At 39.3% G+C, this 22,573-nt stretch overlaps 3 protein-coding genes across 3 annotated transcripts in view; all 3 read right to left on the reverse strand.

Annotated features, from left to right (window-relative positions):
- The window catches only part of LOC119499314, an 843,332-nt gene that overhangs the window by 68,774 nt on the left and 751,985 nt on the right, over positions 1-22,573 (reverse strand). The gene's annotated exons all lie outside the window — the stretch shown is intronic.
- On the reverse strand, positions 669-20,457 carry saga (S-antigen; retina and pineal gland (arrestin) a). Its single transcript, XM_037787442.1, has 16 exons — positions 20,285-20,457; positions 17,587-17,670; positions 16,604-16,664; positions 16,351-16,395; positions 14,019-14,218; positions 12,962-13,021; positions 12,809-12,876; positions 11,562-11,697; positions 11,177-11,261; positions 10,926-10,998; positions 5,812-5,949; positions 5,582-5,659; positions 4,583-4,597; positions 4,320-4,372; positions 3,827-3,836; positions 669-1,524 (listed from the first exon to the last, which is right to left on the reverse strand). The coding sequence occupies exons 2-16, from the start codon at positions 17,632-17,634 to the stop codon at positions 1,401-1,403; spliced, it is 1,194 nt and encodes a 397-aa protein (XP_037643370.1). The 5' UTR covers positions 17,635-17,670; positions 20,285-20,457; the 3' UTR covers positions 669-1,400.
- Positions 7,624-10,876, reverse strand: LOC119498464 (E3 ubiquitin-protein ligase TRIM39-like). Its single transcript, XM_037787432.1, has one exon. It carries the CDS (start codon positions 9,350-9,352, stop codon positions 7,958-7,960), a length of 1,395 nt encoding a protein of 464 aa, XP_037643360.1. The 5' UTR covers positions 9,353-10,876; the 3' UTR covers positions 7,624-7,957.

The raw sequence follows: 22,573 nt of genomic DNA on the forward strand, positions 1-22,573 counted from the left end.
TAAAACGTCTCTTTTGTGGGTCTCAGAGGGGTAACAAGTATAGTGTATATTTATCTATATATAGTAGTTTATTTAATACACCGTCCTGCTGCCACTAATACTCACTAGAGCACCTCATGTGTATTAATGCGCCGCTGAAAATAGTCCCCAACAAATGCACTATTTTTATAAAAAACTACAGTGAGCAGCTGTTTCAGGAGATACTGAGAACTTTTTAATTTGTTTTTAATATGATATGATGATAATAATCCACAAAATGTGTAGCTCCACAAGTGATGAAGTGCCTAAAAATGTATTTTTCTTTCCAAGATAAAACGGCACACCTGGTGTAATCACGGTGCTGTTTAATCAGCACACCTGGTGTAATCACGGTGCTGTTTAATCAGCACACCTGTCCAGAAGGAGCAGTGCTCACTAACACGGCACTTTGTGGACAGCGTTGGAGAGAAATGAGCCTGTTAGTGAGCACAGTGAAAGGGTTAGATCTGTTATTTTCAACGAGAGTGAAGAGGCCGTGTTTTAGTCGTGTTTCTGTTTTTGTTGTTGTGTTTTTATAGAGTTCAGTCTTCAGATGCATCCGACGAGCTGGGAGACACAGACAGGTAAGACAGTATTTAGAGACAGACTAACACATGGAATAATAAATAAAAAGAATAATATAGACAGACTTGGGTTCTATAAACCTATATTTATTAAGGAGAGACACTACAGGTGAATAGGGTAAAAAGGTTTAAATGAAACCTCCCCAGTTGATTACTGACATTAACGACAATTATTTTTAGTATCACAAGTTTTCTGAAATGTTATGTTTAAATATGCAAATGATGTAGTATCCTATTAAATGTGCTAATTTGCATACATTTCCAGAACATGGATCTGAACATAGGATAAAGCTAGGTTACATTTTTTTAGTTTATAGAGGGGATCTTTGATATCTCTTTGTATCCCTCCATAAATCAGAAAGTACTGTCAACAGCCATTAACAAAACAATCCATTTGCACCAGGAATAAAACGTTGTATAAATCAGTTTCTTAATGATATCTGAACAAACCCCTCAGGAGAAACCTTCAGAATATAGAGAGGAATGATTTGGTGGATGTAAGTGCTGCTGAAGTGGAGATTTCTGGCTCAGAGTCTGAGAAAACAGCTAAAAGAGAGAGAATATTGGACTCACATTCATCAGGAGACACAAAGACTCAATAAGCATCAGTTTACCGACATGTTGGCCTTAACCAGAAGGTAAATGAGGGCCGTCATGTTGTCCCTACTTAGCGTACTTACCTAAGTTGCACTAAAACATGTCAAATCACAGGTATGGTCCTTTTTAATTAAGTCTCTTTTTTTTTTTTCTAGCACAAACTCTGAGGCGACTCAAACTCCCAGCTGTCGTCACTCTTCTTTATTTCTCTTTGGGCGCCATGTCGTCACCACCGGACACGTTTCCATCTTCTTCATCATCATCGTTCATCCCCTTCAGGTAGGAGCGCTTGAACTCCTGGAACTCCATCTCCTCCTCCACTTCACTGCAGACGACATCAGCGTTAGAAAAGAGCTGCTAGCATTTACTGTCAGAAGCACCGTAGTAGTAAATCCCACCGAAGACCGAGGCGATCTTCAACCAAGCAGTGTTGTACGCCGATATTCTCGTTATCATTGCTTGAGACATATTCAGACACTGCAGTCTGCATGAAAGTCGGCATGTATTCACCTTTTATATCAACCTAGTCGCCAGAAAAAATCTTGGCATTGTACGTTTCTGCAAACCCCGGATACGTTGAATGTCGACGTATCAGCCTCGTATCACGCTCGCAGAAACACACAATGAAACGGGGTTAACGTTGTGAAACGATTCGCAACAAAATACTTAGTTAAGGTTAGAAAAAAAGGTAACAAGTTAACTTAACAAGTTAACGTAACTATGTATCTACGTAACAACTTAACAGTGTAATAATGTAGCGTGACGACGTAGAGTGACGACGTAGAGTGACGACGTAGCGTGTCGACGTAGCGTGACGACGTAGGGTAACGACGCAGCGTAGCGATGTGACGTAACAACGTAACAACGTAACAACGTAACAACGTAACGTAACAACGTAACGTAACAATGTAACGTAACAACGTAACGTAGCAACGTAACGTAGCAACGTAACGTAGCAACGTAACGTAGCAACGTAACGCAGCAACGTAACGCAACAACGTTTCATTCCAAAAGTCCGTACTATGTTTGGTCATAACTCCTTTCATTTTGCCGCTGCAAATGACTGGAACTCACTACAAAACACGCTCAAACTAACAGCTCTCACCTCTCTCAACATGTTCAAACAAAAGCTGCAACAAGTCGTAGTTGACTGCTGTACTTGCTGACCAGCCCTCACTTCTCTCTCTCTCTTCCATTTTTACAAAGAACATCCAGTAATCCGCCTTTTTTTATACATAGTGTTTATTAATTTACCTATCCTGTTTTTAGCCATTTTCTCATGTGTTTGTCATACTGTATTGTATCTGTGCTGTTTGTGTCACTTGTGTGGACTGTGCTACTGCCTCTTGGCCAGGTCATCATTGTAAATGAGAATTGGTTCTCAATTGATTTTACCTGGTTAAATAAAGGTAAAAAAAAAAAAGAAACGCAACAACGTAACGCAACAACGTAACGCAACAACGTAACGCAGCAACGTAACGCAGCAACGTAACGCAACAACGTAACGCAGCAACGTAACGCAGCAACGTAACGCAGCAACGTAACGCAACAACGTAACGCAACAACGTAACAATGTAACGTAACAACCTTTGACCTCATACCTCATCATCTGCATTATTAAATCATATACAACACACCACACTATTTTATAATTTGTTTTCAGTTTTCTGGAGATTTTTTAGGAGTGTTTTTCTCCTGATATGTCCTGATTCAAAGTCATAACTACAGCGCAGCGTCTTTAAGTGAAAAATAATGCGTGTATCCGCCCTGTGATTCGTATCCACTCCAAAATTTAGTGGATTCTTCCTTGGCCCATGCTACACGCTTCCACTGAATTTTACAGCTTTTGCCCTGATTTTCCACTCCCCGACAAAAGACCCAGATCAGAGGCAAATCAGCGTTGGCTCGGTCATGTGTGAACTTCTAAAAGACGTTCGTCGAGAGGCTCACAGACACATTCCAGATATTTAGCATGCTAAATTTCTGGACCTGTTGGGCACTCCGGCCACGAGCTACAGCCAATGAGAGCGCGAGACACGAGTTGGGAAACCTGGAGGGGTCGCCTGTAACAATAGGAACTAACTGTGTGTGTTGTAGTTGTTGAGTCACATTAAGTATATCGTTTAGAAATCTTTAAAATGAGAATACAGAATTGGGAAAGACGCTTGTGGAAGCAGCGAGTCGTCTGTTGGTACATTGAGTCGAGTGACTTCATGTCATTTCCTGTAAAGCTACGCCCAAACTTTAACCTGAGCAGAGATCTACTGAACCAGAACAACTGAAAACATGATATGTGGGTGTCAGCTTTTTAAATCTTTTCCTTTTTCCTGCAAGTAAGTTGACACTGCTGATGAAAGGACTATTATTAAAAGGAGCTGATGTGATAAAAGCTGCTGTAACATGATCTCGTCCCTGGATGAAGTGGACAAAAACAACGACAGACAGACAGACAGAGGACAGTTTCACCAAGCATCACAACAAACACAACAATGTTCATCCTCGGGCACAAAGAGTAGACCTGATGTCACTCCGGTTCATTCATTTATTATTTATTCATTTATTCCAACTACAAGAGATTTACGCTTCTTTGAGTGTCAAACATAACTAAATATGAAAAACTGTCTTACCTCTCCTTCACTGTTAGCAGCAATAAAGAAAGAAAAGAAATATCATTAAGTTAGAATCTAAGGCCCCGACCACGGCTCTGAAATATTGGTAAGTTACAATCTATGGCCCCGACCACAGCTCTGAAATATTGGTAAACTAGAATCTAAGGCCCCGACCACGGCTCTGATATATCAGTAAGTTAGAATCTATGGCCCCGACCACGGCTCTGAAATATCAGTAAATTAAATCTATGGCCCCGACCACGGCTCTGATATATCAGTAAGTTAGAATCTATGGCCCCGACCACGGCTCTGAAATATCAGTAAACTAGAATCTAAGGCCCCGACCACGGCTCTGATATATCAGTAAGTTAGAATCTATGGCCCCGACCACGGCTCTGATATATCAGTAAGTTAGAATCTATGGCCCCGACCACGGCTCAGGTGAACAAAACAATCTGGGTCCGTCTTTCCTGTTAAAAATGAACAAGTCGCACACTGATTGTTTCCTGACCTGCATCAGGTTTAGGATGCATCAGTTTGAAGGGAACTTCCAGGCCGACTTCACTGTAACACAAAACAAAACGTATTTGTCACTGCAGCTGTTTATAAATTAATACACAATACATGAATTAACAACCATGTCAACAAAGAGCTTGTGTTGATGCACTGGTACAAAAAAAACAAACAGGAATGTTAAAAGCTATAAAATGATGATATTTTAATCAAGATTTCAAGAAAAATACAATGGATGAGGACAATTAGACATGAACTCACCTTGACCCCATCATCCTGTGAGCACGGCAGAGACAAAGATGAAAAATGGAACAAATAGAAGAAAAAAAGAATAATGTTGAATGTTTTCATTTTAAATTTGCAGCGCCAGCTCCAAAAGTCCCTGAATCTAGAGTGAAATTCACCAAGTCAACAAAAACTTAAAGAAGTTGTAGTTTTGTTGCCTAAACCTAAAGAAGTTGTAGTTTTGTTGCCTAAACTTAAAGAAGTTGTAGTTTTATTGCCTAAACCTAAAGAAGTTGTATTTTTGTTGCTTAAACCTAAAGAAGTTGTATTTTTGTTACCTAAACCTAAAGAAGTTGTAGTTTTGTTACCTAAACCTAAAGAAGTTGTAGTTTTGTTACCGAAACCTAAAGAAGTTGTAGTTTTGTTACCTAAACTTAAAGAAGTTGTAGTTTTGTTGCCTAAACTTAAAGAAGTTGTAGTTTTATTGCCTAAACCTAAAGAAGTTGTATTTTTGTTGCTTAAACCTAAAGAAGTTGTAGTTTTGTTACCTAAACCTAAAGAAGTTGTAGTTTTGTTGCCTAAACCTAAAGAAGTTGTAATTTTATTGTCTAAACCTAAAGAAGTTGTAGTTTTGTTGCCTAAACCTAAAGATGTTGTAGTTTCGTTGCCTAAACCTAAAGAAGTTGTAGTTTTGTTGTCTTAACCGAAAGAAGTTGTAGTTTTGTTACCTAAACCTAAAGAAGTTGTAGTTTTGTTGCCTAAACATAAAGAAGTTGTAGTATTGTTGCCTAAACCTAAAGACGTTGTAGTTTTGTTGCCTAAACCTAAAGAAGTATTTTTGTTTGTGTTCAAAACGTGACGTTTCATTCAGTTTTACATATCAGAATGTGTTGATTTTTAGATTCACTTTCACTTTTCCAACGTAGTAGGCGTAGTAGGCCCCTACTGATCCACATTTATGGTGCTTATAGCGACTGATCTAACGGCCTAATAACGGGTGAATCAGGTGCAAAAACACACACATATGTGACTGACCCTCCAACGATGAGCTTCACTGTGACTTTATATGAAACCATGAGCCCCATAACCTCCTTCAGAACACCCTCCTTGATCCTAAAAGAGAAGAAACAGATGATTATGATTACCCACTTTTAATAAAAGACACATCGGTCTGCTTCGATAACCGAGGTTTGGTGCCGTGCAGGATCAACTGGATCCAACTATCAACATCCTCTAAAGGTGCTGTGTCTCTTTGTTTTGCTCACATGCTCGATGACGCCAGGTTGGTGTCTTCATGCTTCAGCTTGCCGTCCAGAGCGATGCCCCTCCTCTCCCTGTTGTTGGCCAGCACCGGCAGCAGTTTGTAGGTTTTCTGCAGGGTTGCTCCAGGAGACACGGAATCCCTGAGACAATGAAGACACAGACGAACATTAAACTTCAGTAGAAACCACAGAATACAGCAACCAAAACACAGCAATGGTTGATAACTTAGGATACTTTCCATGATTTTACTATAGAGCCTCCAAATCTTAAACGTCCTCCCGGCTCACTTTGAGCTTTTAAAACTCGGCTCACAGCTGAATTTTAGAACAACGAGTGGCAGGGAAGTTCTGAGATTTAAGGAAGCTGTAATGTTTATACACAAAAAAAAACTGGATTTCAACCCCAAAAGGGCACACACCAAACAATATATGAGACTTCTCTAGTTTCAGACCAAAGAAATCACTTTATTGAAACGAAATAACAAAACAACTTTAAGATGGATCACATTTTGCTTTACAAAGCAAACCTCGTGGATTAAATAATAAATTATCACCTAAATTGAACCTCAAACAACAGATGAGTTATAGCATGATACAGATAAAGTTTACATTCTAGATTAGGAAAGTCAAGAGTTAATGACTGTAAATACAAAGAAAAGTTTGTTTCAAACTTTATATCTGAATGTGGAGAAAATGTATACTGAATCACAGAGTGAGCTAAAACCATGTCCATTTATATATAATCATTTGTATGCGTTGGAAATTGTCTTAATTATCTTTTCAAGAGAAACTATAGTTTATTAAAACGATCTGAGACCTGGGAACAACATGACATCACTAAAGGAATGGTGAACACAATAAGTCCAGTGGGTTAAAGGTGTAGCAGGAAGTGGATCTGTAAACTGTGATGTATGTAGGGTCTGAAATTAACTTTTTTCACTTCCTGTCACTGTGGTAGAAAAGTATTTTTTTTTATTTGTCACTTTTGAAATCTCTGCGCTAAATGAAGGAATAACATTTTAGATCTGAAGTCATTCAATGTTCGATATATTTTACATAATAAATATTACATACACGGTATCTGGGGGAGGGAGGTTACTGTACACAGTACTGTACTTTGTTATCGTCATCTATCTTAGTTATTTGCATAAAAACACAATTTAAATGATTATGAATATTTAAATATTTGCTTTGATTGAAAAAAATGTTGGTAAGTTGTTATAAAGTTAATCAGGTCATAATTCTCTCTCTAATATCTATTTTATATTGATGTGAAAACATCTCCTTCAAACAAATGGATTTAGTCAAGTTTCTTGCCAAAAGTTTTTACGAGATTACATTTGGACACATCATGATAACGTTGTAATTTACCTTTGCCCAGTAGTCCTTTTACTGAGCAGACCGTGAACGTCTCATAATAATAACTCAATGGCACCTCCGCTGATGTTAGTAGCTCCGTTATTTAACCAGTCAGGACTGAGCTGCTACAGCTGCTAACGGCTAACCTTACTAACTCTCCTCGTGTTGATTTCAGCACAGATTTGTTGTTCAGTGTCGCATTATCAGGTAAAAAATAGGGTGCGTCCCCTCAGGTTTAGTCGCACCGTGCTGTTGAGCCCTTTTTTTCTCTCTGCTGTGTCTCCGTTCCAAAACAAACTGAAACATAATACGGAGTGCTTAAGCGTCATTGTGCAGCGTAACTGTGGGAAAGCATCAATAATATATCTGAGATATATATATATCACATATTTGGAGGTCAGAGGCCAAGGGACCCCTTTGAAAATGGCCATGAAAGTTTTTCCTCGCCAAAGATTTAGCGCAAGTTTGGAGCGTTATTTAACCTCCTTCAAGACAAGCTAGTATGACATGGTTGATATGATGCCAGTGTCTTCACTCTAGTTTTAAAACTGAGCCCGCTACACCCTCCAAAACCTACGATTTTGTGTTAAGGTGTTATTAACACGTTATCTTTGACAGCCCTATTAAAAAAAATTCTTATTTGCTGCTGTAGTGGTTTCTAACATCACCATGACAGCTACACCAAGACATTTAATAGAACTTTGAGAAGGCAGTTCATCCATGTTTATCACCTAAAAGAGAGTAGTTATTCACCGATCAATAGATCGGACTCTCAAAACATCATCACCGTCTATTTCTGTTGTCCTACAGTCACAGAGACCTTCACTGGTGAAACCTTCAGAGGGAGATTCTCCACAGTGTGAATGTATGGAAACATCCTCTCAGTGAAAGTGTGTGTGAAGGTGTGTATGTGTGTGTTCATATCAGGATCAGAGAACGACAGTTTTCCTTCGTTCCAGTTCAGATTCACTCTGATCCTCTGGAGCTTCTTCTGCACTACGAGAACAGAGGATGGACCTGATGGGGAAGCTGCTGAGTAGTCACCATTATATAACCATATTCTCCATAATCCAGACCGTCTCACCCCCTTCCTCTGGACCGACTCTGCTGACACACCCAGTGACCAGTCTGTACTGTCTCCAACCTGGACGTCCCAGCTGTGAGTCCCTGAGTTAAAGCCCTCGGAGCCCAGGACAGTTCGGTAATCATCAATCCTCTCTGGATTATCAGGAAGCAGCTGTTTCTCTCCTCGTCTCACACTGGTCAGATCTCCAGACAGGACGAGTTCTGGACCAGCAGTGTTTGGGTCCAGAATCACAGGAGAGTAGGAGACCATGTCCTTCATCTTGTTCAAGAGGTTGTAGTTGAGGTTGCCCAGGTGTTTGGCCTGGTCTATCGGAGCTCCTGAGTCCAGATGTGGATCCTCCAGCAGGGGGCGCTGCTGGACTCTTTCCAATGCAGCCTTGTAGTTGAGCAGGAACGAGACGTCTTCGGCTCTCAGCTCGTCCTCTGTGGCTCTGACTGCGTCTGAAAGAGCTGCTATATCTCTGCTCACAGCCTCCATCTTCTCCTTCATCACCTGACTCTTCTGCTCCTCTTCCTCCCTCAGTGCAGCCATGCTGGCCTCCTCTTCCTCTTCTAGAAACTGGTGAAGCTTCTTAAACTGCTCCTTAATCTGCGTCTCTGTGTGTCGGGCCAGGACCTTCAGGTGTTCTGATGTTTTATCAAACTTCACTTTAACTTCTTCAAAAACCTTTAACTTCTCCTTTAAGGGCTCCAGAGTTTCCTGAAGTTCCTTCTTGTGTCGTCGTGCAGCTTCATCGATGGGTTTGAATCTGTGGTTGGTGTGTTTTTCTGAATCTCTGCAGACGAGACACACCGGCTGCTGATGGTCCAGACAGAAGAGTTTGAGTTTCCCAGAGTGCAGACTGCAGAGAGCCTCTGAAGCTCTCTGAGCTCTCTCCTGTAGGAACCTCTCACACAGGTTCTTTAAAGCCAAGTTAGGAGGTAGTACGTTCTTTGAAGATCTTCTCTGACAAACTGGACAGTCTTGGTCGTGTTTCTCTGTCCACCAGCTCTGCAGACAGACTTTACAGAAGTTGTGGCTACATGACAGGATGACAGGATCTTTAAAGATGTCGTGGCAAACAGTACAGCAGAGATCGTCCTCTAATCTGGACGCCATTTAAGTCTCCGAGTGAAGATGAAAACACAGCAGGCAGACGGCTCAGCCCGTCGTCTTTCACTCCCTTCTTCTCTTGAAATTTCACTGTCAAAGTTAGTTTGAGTCTTTTCTTCTTGAGTAACCGTTAGGTTGAAGAGGCAGTAATCCAGTATTCCCTCCTGTAGCCGTCCTCTCTCAGTCGAAATGGCAAATTTTTTGTCAATCAAGTTTTTTTTGTAATCATGTCTCTTCTCAGTGAAAAGAATCATATGACGTCATCTCGGGTTAGTCGGACTTTTATCAGTCCAGAGGTCAATTCTGTGTGAAGCAATATCACTTACAAGCCAAGGGTGTGATCTTCTGTTAATGTTCACCAAATGTGAATGTAATTCCAATGTGTTGCTCTCTTGGCACAGTTATCCACAGCAGTCATGTGCCCAAATACTAGATATACAGGTAGTATGAAAAGAAAATGTCTGTATCTCAGAAACTACAACCCTGGGAGCTGTGTTGTCGGGGGGAATAGCTCCTGGTAGGGTCCCCCAAGGCAAACAGGTCCAAGGGGAAGGGCCAGACCAAGAGTGATTCACAGACCCTACATGAGTCGTCCAGAATCGGCTCGGAAAAGGGAAGCCGGGGCCGCCCGCTGGAGCCAGACCTGCAAGGGGAGCTTGCTGGTGAGCATCTGGTGGCCAGGCCTTGGCACACGGGGCCGCCCTGGTCTAGTTTTGCCTTTCGGGGGTTTAGAAGTCCAGGGTGCCCTACATTTTTGACATTTTTCCAAAAGGGAAAAACCCTTGGCCTTACTTTAGTAGAGGTCAAGCAGTGTGCGGGGGGGAATGTGAGCCTTGCTCACTTTGCATGGTCTTTCCGGTCTCATACATGGTCCTAACGTTCCACGTTCCAATCCGGATGTCCCTGGTTGACAGAAGGGGGTTCGGCTCTGTGACTTCCTTGACTTTGTGGCTTTCATCACACAGTGTCATCTTTCCTCTTGATGAGGAATCCTCCTGTACCAGGATTTGATTCTGTCTTTCTGTTGTCAACGTTTCTATAGCATAAAGGTTCTTTACAAGTTGGAGTTGCTAGCCCTGAGCCTAACCTTCCACCATTTCTGGCTTCTGGTGTGTTTTGGAGTTGGTTTGTTAGTCCTCTCCCATAACTTATTGTCTTCCAGGTAATGGATTACAGTCTCATACCACGTGAGGCCAAACAGGCTTTGGGTCGTGTACAAGCTGTCTCGGCACGTCAAGCCCAACCAACTCCTGCTACTGTGTAGTGAAAGCTGCAACTAAGGCGAGCATTTCTTACCAGCAGCACGAGACAGATGCTCACTTTGCCTTGTATTTATATATTCTTTGGAGTTTGTTAATACAACCAGAAATCTGTCACGGAAAGAAATATTTTCCCTTTTTTAAATCATTTTTTGAGTAAGAAGCTTTGATTTGTTCATGGCGTGACTGAACTGTACACATGAATCTCAGGTTTTCTTTTCATTATGAACAAAAGGACAGACTGACTTAGAGTTACAGATATGTGATGATGAAAACTCTCTTTGTAATGTTTTTAAAATGTAGTGTGAGCTGTGCATTACCCAAGTTCCTCGATGGCCACACATTTGACATAGCTGTCATTGGAGTACAACACCACCGTGGCGACCTGATCCACTGAGGAGGACGAGAGAAGAAGAAATGTGACGGAGGCTACATTTACATTTGTTAAAGCAGCAAAAGGTCAGATTCTCTGCAGGCTTCATGCCACTTTAATATATCTCCATATCACAGCGTGTGCATGTTTGAAGCATTGAACGTGCCTCCTCTCACAGTGGATATGAGTCATGTTTACCAGAGACGATGATGTTCTTGATGTTTTTGCTGGAGTTGTTTGTGACGCTGACCTGCACTTTGATGGTCTCACCGTGGTAGTACAACTGCAAACAAGATGCAAGGTTAGAGAACGTGAACAATAATCAACATATCTACTAATAATGCACGGGTTTACTTCCCCCTTTCACAAATTACAGTGTTTTAGAAACATCTGGTTATAACAGGCTGATCAGAATCTGTCTGAACATGGAGACACAGAGAATTAAATAACATGATCAGAGTTAAAAAAAAAACTGTGTTTATCAAAGAATGTTAAAGGCAACACTTCTCATGATTCTACTGCAGAAAGACAAACTTTCACTACATTGGGTTCTGAGCCAAAGATAATTGTAAAGCCACCCCACCTCTTTGTCCAGACTGGCCTTGACATGCAGCGGTTTATCCGACATGACAAAGTCCCTGGTGGTTTCAACAGAGGGCGCCACCGCCTCACACTCTGGAGCGTATTGGACCTTCCTGAGCATCAGCTTCACTGAGCTCCTGTTGGACAAAGCAGAGAAAGAAATAGAATTATAAAAACATACGAAGTCTGTGTGACACTTACTTTCTTATACTGACTCGGTGCTACTTCAGTGTTATGAATGAATGGAAGTAATCTGAGGACTATGGAAGATTATTAGGGCCAAGCATTAGAAAAAATAAATCAGAGGAGAAACATTTTTCTTCCTTGCATTTCGAAAAATGTCGAGAATAAAGTGGAAGTGTCGAGAGTAAAAGCCGAAATGTTAATAATAAAGTTGAAATTTCAATAGTAAAGCTGAAATGTCGATAGTAAAGCTGAAATGTCGATAGTAAAGCTAAAATGTTGATAGTAAAGCTGACATGTTGATAGTAAAGCTGAAATGTCGATAGTAAAGCTGACATGTTGATAGTAAAGCTGACATGTCGATAGTAAAGCTGACATGTCGATAGTAAAGCTGAAATGTCGATAGTAAAGCTGACATGTCGATAGTAAAGCTGACATGTCGATAGTAAAGCTGAAATGTCGATAGTAAAGCTGACATGTCGATAGTAAAGCTGACATGTCGATAGTAAAGCTGACATGTCGATAGTAAAGCTGAAATGTCGATAGTAAAGCTGAAATGTCGATAGTAAAGCTGACATGTCGATAGTAAAGCTGACATGTCGATAGTAAAGCTGACATGTCGATAGTAAAGCTGAAATGTCGATAGTAAAGCTGACATGTCGATAGTAAAGCTGACATGTCGATAGTAAAGCTGACATGTCGATAGTAAAGCTGACATGTCGATAGTAAAGCTGACATGTCGATAGTAAAGCTGAAATGTCGATAGTAAAGCTGAAATGTCGATAGTAAAGCTGACATGTCGATAGTAAAGCTGACATGTCGATAGTAAAGCTGACATGTCGATAGTAAAGCTGAAATGTCGATAGTAAAGCTGAAATGTCGATAGTAAAGCTGACATGTCGATAGTAAAGCTGAAATGATGATGATAAAGTCGAAATGTTGAGATTAAACGTTGAAATTTCAACTTCATTCTCATCATTTCAACTTTATTCTCAAGATGCAAAAGAAAGTAAAATTTTCCCTCTCTAAAACTCTTCGACGGACGACAGATGAGCTGAGACTCACCGCTTGCGTATTTTAGCGTCCTGGCTCTCGGCGCTGAACGCTTGTACCTCAAACTCCACGGCACATTGCTGCAGGAGAGAGAAGAGGTGTCAGCTTCCCGCCATGTGTTCACTTCATCAGTTAACGGTTTGATTTCCCCAGTCGGGATCTTACCTTGCCGACATCATTAGACGCTGGCTGGAGAGCCACTGAGCAAGGCAGGTTGTCAGGAAACTGAGAAGACAAGAACACAAAGTCAGTCAGTCTGTACTGACAAAGTGCTTTTTGTGCAAACACATGCGATGAAATGCACTTTAACAAGCGTAAAGTTGAAATGTCTACGTTAAAGTTGAAATATCGATGGTAATGTCAAAATGTCAAGAGTAAAGCTGAAATGTTGATAATAAAAGTTGAAATGTCAATAATAGTAGAAATGTTGATAATAATGTTGAAATCTCGAGAGTGAAGCCGAAATCTCGAGAGTAACCTCGAAATGTTGAGAGTGAAGTCGAAATGTCGAGCGTAAAGTAGAAATGTCGAAGAATAAAGTTGAAATGTAAAGAATGAAGGTGAAATGTCGAGAGTAAAGTAGAAATGTTGAAAGTAAAGTAGAAATGTCGAGAGTAAAGGTGAAATGTCGATAGTAAAGCCGAAATGTTTAGAGTAAAGTCAAAATGTTGATGGTAGAAAAAATAAAACATATAATTGTATTTATTGTGGCGGATTTATTTGATCATGTTGCGTAATATCTGTTCAAGTAGATCTTTTTATTATATTAGAACATTACATTTGTCTGGTGATTATCGTATTTTAGAATTATTTTAGAGTGGAAGAAAATAATGTATATTTACCAGAAAATGTAGAACTTTACATTTCAGCTTTGATGAAACTGTCCATGGAAATGCAGCACAGACTCTATTATTAGAACCTTTCAGTGGAAATGCTACCGGAGATATGCTGTAATTTTACAGAAATATCTGATGTGGTATTAACAGAAGTGTCCGTGAATGGTACCGAGGACATCCTGTAAATCAACAGGTAATGTACCGTTTTTAGGGTTGAAGGAAATGTCCAAAACTACAGATGATGTTAACCTGACAGTGAGACTCAACTCTGTTCTTCTTCACCTCTTAAATGCAGAACTATAACCTGAAGTAATTCACTGTGTTGTCTCTCGACAGCGCAGCCGTTATAAAAGCACCTTCATGCAGCCCGAGGTCACATCTCTCACCTCGAAGAAAAACGGGTAGGCGTTGTCTCCCAGCTTGCGTATCAGTTTGGCCTGTGTCCTGGTGTGGATCCCCTTCTCGCGGTCCTGCAGAGGCGGGTACACCTGGCGGGTCGACAGGTACAGCTCCCTGCGGAAGGCGATTCCCATCACGTCCATGTCATTTCTGCCGTACCGGAAGGTGCAGGACAGGGTGACGAACACTGGAGAGCAGAGGAGAGATGATCAGGTGATCAGGTAAGTAGAACCCCGGACACACTATATATATATATATATATATATAGTGTGTCCTTGTAGAGGGTTACAGACCAGTCTTCCCCTGTCCAATATGGCGCCCACGTTGACGTATCGCTGCAATGGGCTGAAGCGTCCAATTCGACATCTATGTATATACGTAGATGCCGAATTGGACGCTTCAGCCCGTTGCCCGTTGCAGGGAAAGACTGGTCTGTATCCCTCTACAAGTGAACGGGGGAGCTGCCGTTTTTCTAGATAAAAAGCACTATAACGTCTACATTTCTCAACCGATTTCAACGCGTCGTTATTATATTAAAGGGTTTATGTAAAATAATATAATAATAATATAATATAATAAAATGAAATGTCTTCCTCCGTTTAAGCAATCATGCTTTAAGATTCATAACCTTAACTTAACGTTACTCCTCGTAGATCATAAACCCTTTAATATAATAACGACCCGTTGAAATCGGTTGAGAATTGTAGATGTTAAAGTGCTTTTTATTTTTATGACTTTAATCCCGGATAATTTCCTATATTTTTCTCGCAAATTCAGCGTTATAATCTCAGTGAATATTCAATCTTTTTTCTCGTAGATTTCTGAGTTTTTTCTTGTCAATTTTTTACTTTAATCTCGGAGAGTTTCATATTTTTTTCTCACAAATTTATGACGTTATAATCTCAGAGAATATTCAAATCTTTTTTTTCGCCAATTTATTGACGTTATACTCTCAGAATTAATTAATTGATGACAGACTGCTGATCCATGAACCGGAAGCAGTGACGATCACGTATTTAACCGTCTATCATCAAAATCTTTGGGAAAAGAAACAAAAATTTGACTTAACGTTACTCCTCGTAGATCATAAACCCTTTAATGTAATAACGACTCGTTGAAATCGGTTGATAAATGTAGACGTTATAGTGCTTTTTATCCAGAAAAACAGCCGCTCCTTCGTTCACTAGTACAGAGGGTTAGAGGCCAGTCTTGCCCTGTCCAATATGGCGCCCACGTTGACATACGACCCAGGAGTCAATACAGCGTCTATGTATATATGCCTATGAGTAGAACCCAACATGGATAGAAACTGGAAAATGTTCATCTATTTAGTTTTAAAGTGTATTTTTAGTCATTTGTTTTTGAATTGTTATTTCACTGTATATTTTTTGTATTTTGACAAGCATTGTAAATTAGTTTAGGATGCACACGAAACAATAGGTTTCAATAGAAAACCTAGATTTTTTATTATTATTCTGCTGGAGAATCTCATTTTTGAGGGTCTTTGGACGCACAAAAATTGGCTTCAGAACTGATGAAAATTGCAAAGTTCTGCAGTGATTGGGTTCGGCCAGCGGGCTGCATAGCGCCACCAAACGCACGCCAGATTTGCGAAAAGGTTCCTATGATGTTCATGAAATTTGGTGGGATCATTGTTCTCATCTATAAGAACATATCAAAAAAACTATTTCAGCCACATGTCTATTAACAAAATGATATGCATTAATAGAAGTAGCCAACATAATAACAACAGCTGAAGTGTGAATGTGTTCTTGATGATATGTAATATCGAAGCAGTCATTTCAAAACAACTGGAAGCAGGATGGATGAAGAGTTTTTTCGACTTAAACTCTTTAACATCAGTTTGACAGTCAGTATAAATTCACGCTGTCTGTTCAAACACACAGAACTTTATTTTAAACTCTAGTGGAGATCGCAAAGACACCTCATCTGTCGCTCTGAGTTTGTGGGGAGATGTTACTAAAATGAACAAAACATAAAGAATATATTTAATATCAATGAGAATCTGATGAGATGATACAGAAAATATATGTAATACTGTCAGACAGTGTGGTATAAAATTATTTTTACAACCTTAAAGCTACTTCAGGGGAAAATAAATAACTTCATTTGGAGACGTAAAACCTTCCATCAAGGTCTTCACATGTTATCTGTGGAACTGGACTGTCAGATTTTCGGTAGAAAACGGCGTCGTCCTTCAATATTTATTATAAAATGTGTGTGAGGTGAACTGAGCCTAGATCAACATCATGTAATAACGCTGAGTGGCGTGAATGAAAAGTGTGTCCAGGTACTGACCTTTCCTCCCCTGCAGAGCCTCAGGATCGATGACGATGACGCCATCTAGTGGTAAAACAAAAAAAAGCAATTCAAATGAAACTATTTTTAAACCCTTTTAGTAACCAGGATAATCAAAATGTGTCCTGTGACACAGTAAAGCGGTTTGATGCATCAGGCAGCAGATAAATGTCTCTGACTTGCAGATATCACCTTGAAGGACTAAATATTACATCAGACTGGGACGGTTTAGTTTACTGGTGAGAAAACTCACCCACTGGATCCACAGAGTCAACACGGTCCACAAAGTCTCTTCTCCCCATGTACACTCCAACCTACAAAAACAAGAAGAACTGATGAGTGTTTAAAATACTTTAAATATCAGTTGAATCATATTCTGATCTGGAGCTCACTGTAAAACTGATCTGAAACATCAGTAAGTTAGAATCTATGGCCCCGACCATGGCTCTGAAACATCAGTAAGTTAGAATCTATGGCCCCGACCATGGCTCTGAAATATCAGTAAGTTAGAATCTATGGCCCCGACCACGGCTCTGAAATATCAGTAAGTTAGAATCTATGGCCCCGACCACGGCTCTGAAACATCAGTAAGTTAGAATCTATGGCCCCGACCACGGCTCTGAAATATCAGGAAGTTAGAATCTATGGCCCCGACCACGGCTCTGAAATATCAGTAAGTTAGAATCTAAGGCCCCGACCACGGCTCTGAAATATCAGTAAGTTAGAATATATGGCTACGACCACGGCTCTGAAATATCAGTAAGTTAGAAAAAAGGTTGTAATATTACGAGAATAAAGTCATAACTTTACGTCATTTCACTCAGTTATGAAGCTTCCTAAGAAAAAAAGACTATTCGACATCAACGGTAGTAATTTGTGTAGCGATAAATGAGACGTGCGTTTCTAGTCGTGGAAGCAGTTCTCAAAGAACTTAATCTGTCTCTTAAAGTTAGTTCACATTACGTTGTCTGAGGAGAGCAAAAACAAGTTCTCTTTGGATCCAAGGATATATTATGACTCTTGTACTTCCCTTTGTGATCAATAAGTCATAACCAAATTAGTAGACGCCCCATTTATTGAATTCCTTTCTTAGTATTGTTTGGTTGTGTCGTATTGATCAGTCTAATCTGTCTGTTTTTGGAGTGATGGAGTCAGTGTTGGACTGTGGACGTCAGCAGTAATTCAAACCATAACAGTTTATTATATTATTACATACGTTGAAGACGTTTCACTCACCGACTTGTCTTTGCAAATCTTCTTGAAAACCACATTTTTGGGACTCATGTTGGTTTCAGGTGGAGGGCAGCGAGTCAGCGGTGCCTGAGAGAGACAGAGAAAGAGACACAACAACAAGCGTCTGGTGAGTGATTTCTTTATTTATTTCTATTGTGTGATAATGTATGATGAAATGGTCCTCAGGAGGAAAGAACAAAACGTTATACATTAAACTACCCAACTTCACTACAACTATTCATATTTATCAAGATACGGCACAGATGGTCTGTAATCAGATTGTTGAACCTGACACACAGTAGGATGGTGATGAGGGGGTGATGAGCATGACCTGCATAGAATCAATCACCGGTGATCGCATGCATGCATGCCGATTAGATTTGTGTCCGACTTGCTCTGACGTCACGCAAACGTGAGCAATGATAACCTCACGAGATCGAGGCGGCTGCCGTTTTTAGAGCCAGGCGTCGCAGTTTGCTCTCCACCGACTGCAGGACCCAGGGGTATTATGGGAAACGCCTGGCTGTCGCCTGATCAAAGAGCTGATTGGCTCTTAGTTCTGACAACAAACACAACATGTTGTAAAACGTCTGAACTCTCTGTGTAGTTGTAATATTTAACACTGAATGAATCCATCGGTACCAACCATGTCATACTAGCTCCTCGTGAAGGAGGTTAAATAACGCTCCAAACTTACGCTAAGTTTTGGTGAGGAAAAATGAAAACCATTTTTTAAGGGGTTCCTTAACCTCTGACCTCCAGATCAGTGAATGTAAATGGGTTCTATGGGTACCCATGAGTCTCCCCTTTACAGACATGTCCACTTTATGATAATCACATGCAGTTTGGGGCAAGTCATAGTCAAGTCAGCACACTGACACACTGACAGCTGTTGTTGCCTGTTGGGCTGCAGTTTGCCATGTTATGATTGGAGCATATTGTTTTATGCTAAATGCAGTACCTGTGAGGGTTTCTGGACAATATCTATCATTGTTTTGTGTTGTTAATTGATTTCCATTTTTTTCTATTTATTTATTTATCTACCTATTTTTTTATTTTTTTTATCTATTCCACTTTTTCTTTTCCATTTCCATTTTTTTTACATCTATTTATCTATTTTTTTTTTTACATTCTTATTTTTATACGTATTTTTTATTTTACATTTTTTTATTTTTTTATTTTTTTATTTATTTTTTTATTTTTTTATTTATTTACTTATTTACTAATCTATTTATTTACTAATCTATTTATATATTTTATTATACATAAGTAAGTACATATACTACATATACATTACACATAAGTACCTGTGAGGGTTTCTGGACAATATCTGTCATTGTTTTGTGTTGTTAATTGATTTCCAATAATAAATATATACATACATTTACATAAAGCAGCATATTTGTCCTCTCCCATGTTGATAAGAGGATTAAATACTTGACAAATCTCCCTTTAAGGTTCATTTAGAACAGATAAAAAGCACTAATGATTATAGATTAAACTATCAGCAGTATATAAAGTCATCAAAAGTAGCTCCACCTTTACCAGCTGCTACACATTAAAGTGATGAACACATTAATGCATCAATCATTAGTATACTATTATATAATATAGATTATTCTGCATAATGCATTTACGTTTCATTCAGGACTTTTACTTGTAACAGAGTATTGCTAATATCTGATTACTCCTCCCTCCGCTGCAGAGAGTACATGCATTTGTAAACATTTTTTAAAAGAATAAAATAGTGATTATTATCTTTAATTTTGTCCCAAAGTTGGACACATTTTTAAAAGGAATTGCAACCCAGCCTCATAAGGACCATCGTACTGAGAGACCACACTAATAACTAGTGTATCTCAACAGAAACTGAATATTGTAATTCCATGACTGCAGCACATCGTAGAGGAGTTTATGTACAGTACGTTTATAAATGATTTAATGAGTTGAGATGCCTGAAGAGACTAAACTCTGCTGAGCTTCTTAATCCTTTTAAAACCTTCTCAGATGTGTTTCACCGCTCCGCTCTGAAAACTACACGCAGTAACTATCTCCGGATTTCATTTCATCGTTGTGGAATCAGCAGAAATATCCATTTATTATGTTTAAGATGGTGTTTACAGCTATAAACATTCTTTATATAAAACTTAAAATATAGAAGTAAAAGAAAATAACTATATACTTCTCTCATCTGTGCCCACACGTGGATACAAATATCAGTTTGCAACTATCTTAAGCGATTGACAGCCCAACACATATAATTATATTTATCTATTCATTTTCATTTAAATTTTTTATTCATTTTATCTATTTATTTTTGATCTATTAAATTTTTTTCTTTTCCATTTATTCATCTATTTTTTATATTCTATTTTTATTTAGTATATGTATTTTTTATTTTACATTTTTCAATGTATTTATCTATTTTTTTTTTAGATTTATTATTTATCTATTTATTTATTTATTTATCTTGTATTTTTCTCTTGTATTTTTCTTGTCTTAAAACAAGTAAAGAAATCTGTCAGTGAGGATGAATGTAATCAGCGTCTTTCCTACAGATAAATGTGACTCTGGTGCAGAGTTTGAAGATCCGTGGTGCTCATCGAAGACTTTCAAGACTACAAAGGAACAAAGAAAAGGACTCCCAGCAGGTAGAAGAGGAGACAGAGAGGAGCTGTTAGTGAGAATCAGAAGGACTCACCTGTGTTGCTGCAGCAGTGGAAGGTGTGTTGATGATGTTGGATCAGAGGGGAGACAGCTGTCCTCACAGGAGCTCTATATGTAAACACCTGCTGTCCATCACAGACGCCGTCGGCCAATCAGGTGACCCGGCTGTGAACTTTGACCAACCCCTCAGTACTCAGCTCTAACCATCCTCCTCCTCCTCCTCCTCCTCCTCCTCCTCCTCCTCCTCCTCCTCTACAAACCACAACATCCAGACAGACAGACAGACAGACAGACAGACTTCCTGTGGACGAGCCGACTGAGAGGATTGAAGCTGGTTCCCCCTCAGTCAGCACAACAGGGTCAGATTAAAGAGAGGGAAGGATGGAGAACACACAGCTACATTAAAACAATGAATACAAACAGCAAATATGCTGCAAAAAATACAATGATATCCCCCAACAAACGAGGTAAACTAATAATAATAATGAATAAATAAATAAATAGATAAATAGATAGATGGATAGATAAATAAATAAACAAATAAATAAATAAATAAATAAATAAATAAATAATGCGTCAACAAACGCTCGAAGAAATTATTGTTGAAGTAAAAAATATATTGGCAGTATCTAATATTTAAAAACAAACAAAAAAAATATAATTCTTTCTGCAAAAAATGCCAATGTTATCACCCAACAAAAAGGGTAAATAAATAATAATAATAATAATAATAGTAATAATTGTAGAAGTATTAATAATAAATAAATAAATAATGCCTGAACAAATGCTTGAAGAAAGTATTGTTGAAGTAAAAAAATCTCGGCAGTAGCTAATATTTAAAAACAAACGAACAAAAAAAAAAATTTCTGCAAAAAATGCCAATGTTATCACCCAACAAAAAAGGTAAATAATAATAATAATAATAATAATAATAATAATAATAATAATAATAATAATAATAATAATAATAATATAATAATAATACTAGTAATAATAATAAAATAATAATATAATAATAACAGTAATACTAGTAATAATAATAATAAATAAATAAAAGCTGCAAGCAGCGTTGAATGGGTCCTTGCCCCTTTGCGTACGTCGGGGGAAGCTGGTCCATGCACTCAACAGTTAGAGAGTGTTTCCTGCGTTGAGCGCGTGGCGCTGGAAATGACCTGCTGAGAACATGTGGGGCATCCTTAGAAGGCACTTCTATGAGGGTGGGTGGCAGTATAGAACCATTTCCTGTTGCGAGTAGGGGGCGCTATGACTATCACTCATAATGGAACGTATATGTCTTCAGGCCGGGACTATTATCAAGCTTGTGATATTTGGGGCAGATGGGACTATGTATAGTGAAGTTACAACAGCCTCCAGGGTCATGCAGAAATATTCAAATCCGCCGCGCCGCCACAACAACGGCGTGCATCGTGAAGGTGTTGAGGTTCTGCTGCCTGACTTTGAGGTGGATCTCTTGAATCCTGTAGGAGGAACTCTTTCCCAATCAGATCTGGAGGGATTATTCTACTGTTCAGATTTCATTTAAAACCATAAATGATCATTTGACGTGTGTTTGTTTAATAAAATGAGCGTGAACAGGCAGAAAAACGAAGCGGCGTTCAGACTTGTGACATCCGGGCGGAGTCGGTCCGGAGACAGCTGAAGGTTGAGCAGCAGCAGCAGCAGCAGGTCTGATCCGGTCTACGGTCTCTATAGATAGACCCGGTGATGCTGTGGAGCGTTAATCCACCGTTCTGCCTGTCAGCAGGGGAACAGACATAGATGGATTACTGCCCTGCAGCGCATTAATCATCATTATTATTACACAGGAGATTACAGCACACACACACACACACACACACACACACACACACACACACAGAGATAACATATAACAGTATGTACATGCAGGAACAAACGCGTGTGGTCTCCTAACTTTACTTTAAGCCACACCGATATGTAGTAGCAACCAGATATGAGGACATTTTTAAGTGTTTGTTTATGCTTTTGTCAACATTTCACCTTTCGGAGGTCGTAACAGCTCAGTTTTAAAGCTAGAGTGAAGATACTGGTATCATAGTAAACTTTAAAACCTGATGAATCCATCGGTACCAACCAGGTCATACTAGCTGGTCATGAAGGAGGTTAAATAATACTCCAAACATAGATGATCTACCATCGGTTTGCTCTGACGTCAACATTCAGATGTACGCCGATGATACGGTTGTTTATGCACATGGCAAAAACAAAGATGGAGCTGCATCAGTGATGTCTAATATTATAGTATTCAGTTTTAAAGCTAGAGTGAAGATACTGGTATCATCTG

Source organism: Sebastes umbrosus, chromosome 12, assembly GCF_015220745.1.
Source record: "Sebastes umbrosus isolate fSebUmb1 chromosome 12, fSebUmb1.pri, whole genome shotgun sequence".
Lineage (NCBI taxonomy): Eukaryota > Metazoa > Chordata > Actinopteri > Perciformes > Sebastidae > Sebastes > Sebastes umbrosus.

Bases quoted from the DNA above. Each gene is read 5' to 3' on its own strand.
- LOC119498464 (XM_037787432.1), bottom strand. From the start codon at position 9,352: ATGGCGTCCAGATTAGAGGACGATCTCTGCTGTACTGTTTGCCACGAC.
- saga (XM_037787442.1), bottom strand. From the start codon at position 17,634: ATGAGTCCCAAAAATGTGGTTTTCAAGAAGATTTGCAAAGACAAGTCG. The intron at 13,022-14,018 runs GTGAGAGATGTG...TTGTCTTCTCAG, and splicing joins CCTACCCGTTTTTCTTCGAG to TTTCCTGACAACCTGCCTTG. The intron at 11,262-11,561 runs GTGGGGTGGCTT...TCTTGTTTGCAG, and splicing joins AGGCCAGTCTGGACAAAGAG to TTGTACTACCACGGTGAGAC.